At 42.6% G+C, this 945-nt stretch overlaps 1 protein-coding gene across 1 annotated transcript in view; it reads right to left on the bottom strand.

Moving 5' to 3' along the window:
* LOC119593785 (endochitinase A1-like) overlaps positions 1–945 on the bottom strand; it is a gene marked incomplete in the record, with an annotated part of 14,905 nt that overhangs the window by 12,077 nt on the left and 1,883 nt on the right. Inside the window, 3 exon segments of the mRNA XM_037942808.1 lie at positions 87–334; positions 476–727; positions 870–930. Of these exon segments, the coding sequence (XP_037798736.1) occupies positions 87–334; positions 476–727; positions 870–930 (561 nt within the window).

The following is a 945-nucleotide window of genomic DNA, read 5'->3' as shown; positions in this document are numbered from 1 at the left end:
CTGGAACTAAAATATTCCAGTATGATAAAAGATAATTACTTACACATAAATTTATAAATATATATGAAAGCTTCTATGAAACTCACCCTAATACCCTGAATACCCACTGGGCGTGTTCCTGGAGGAGGGGCTCCTTTGTGAACAACAATAACATTGGATTTTGTGCCGCCAAGAACAGGCCTGAGTCCAGCTGGGCCTTGAGGAGTTACTCTAACTGTCTGCACAGTTTTAGGCCCCACAGATACAACAGTTGCTGGAGATGCTGTACGAACTCCACTAACTGAAGACTTTGGTGCATTGATGGTATTTACTGTGACCACCCGAGGTCCTGTGCCTGCAAAGTAGTTGCGAGACTTAAGTAACTAAATATCCAATAATTTTCTAAAGTATAGCTTTAACTAGAGAACAATCAACACTTTTCCTTGATACCACAGAAAAGAATGAAAAAACAAAATTCAAGTTTCACCATCCTTACCCTGTCCTGCGGCAACTGTCCGAGTGACAACCGTAATTGTTCCTGAGTTGGTTGTGACAACATAGAGGGGCCCACCTGAGCCTTGAGGGGAACTAGGTGGTAAGATTGGTGTTCTACCCACTAATCTATTAGGGGCACTGGGACCAATTCCTGCACTACTGCTTCCTCCTCCTGTGCTTGAATTGCCACTGGGAACCCCCATGGTACTACTGCTGCCTGCTACAGTGTGTGTGATGATTTTTGCTCCTGCTGCTTATATGGGGATTTTGAAAGATGTGTAAATACCACTATATTCCTAGTGAAATGAACTCTGATTTATAAACTAATATACTCACATTACTAACACTGTATAGATATATATATACACACACACACACTCAAGTCATAAACTTACTGCCTTCCTGGCGTATCTGTATGGCTGTCTTGCCTGGTGTAACAGGAGTGCCAGGTCGCACCTAAAACAGCCAGGA

This window comes from Penaeus monodon, chromosome 32 (genome assembly GCF_015228065.2).
Source record: "Penaeus monodon isolate SGIC_2016 chromosome 32, NSTDA_Pmon_1, whole genome shotgun sequence".
NCBI classification, from domain to species: domain Eukaryota; kingdom Metazoa; phylum Arthropoda; class Malacostraca; order Decapoda; family Penaeidae; genus Penaeus; species Penaeus monodon.
This window is presented reverse-complemented; position numbering and strand designations above follow the sequence as displayed.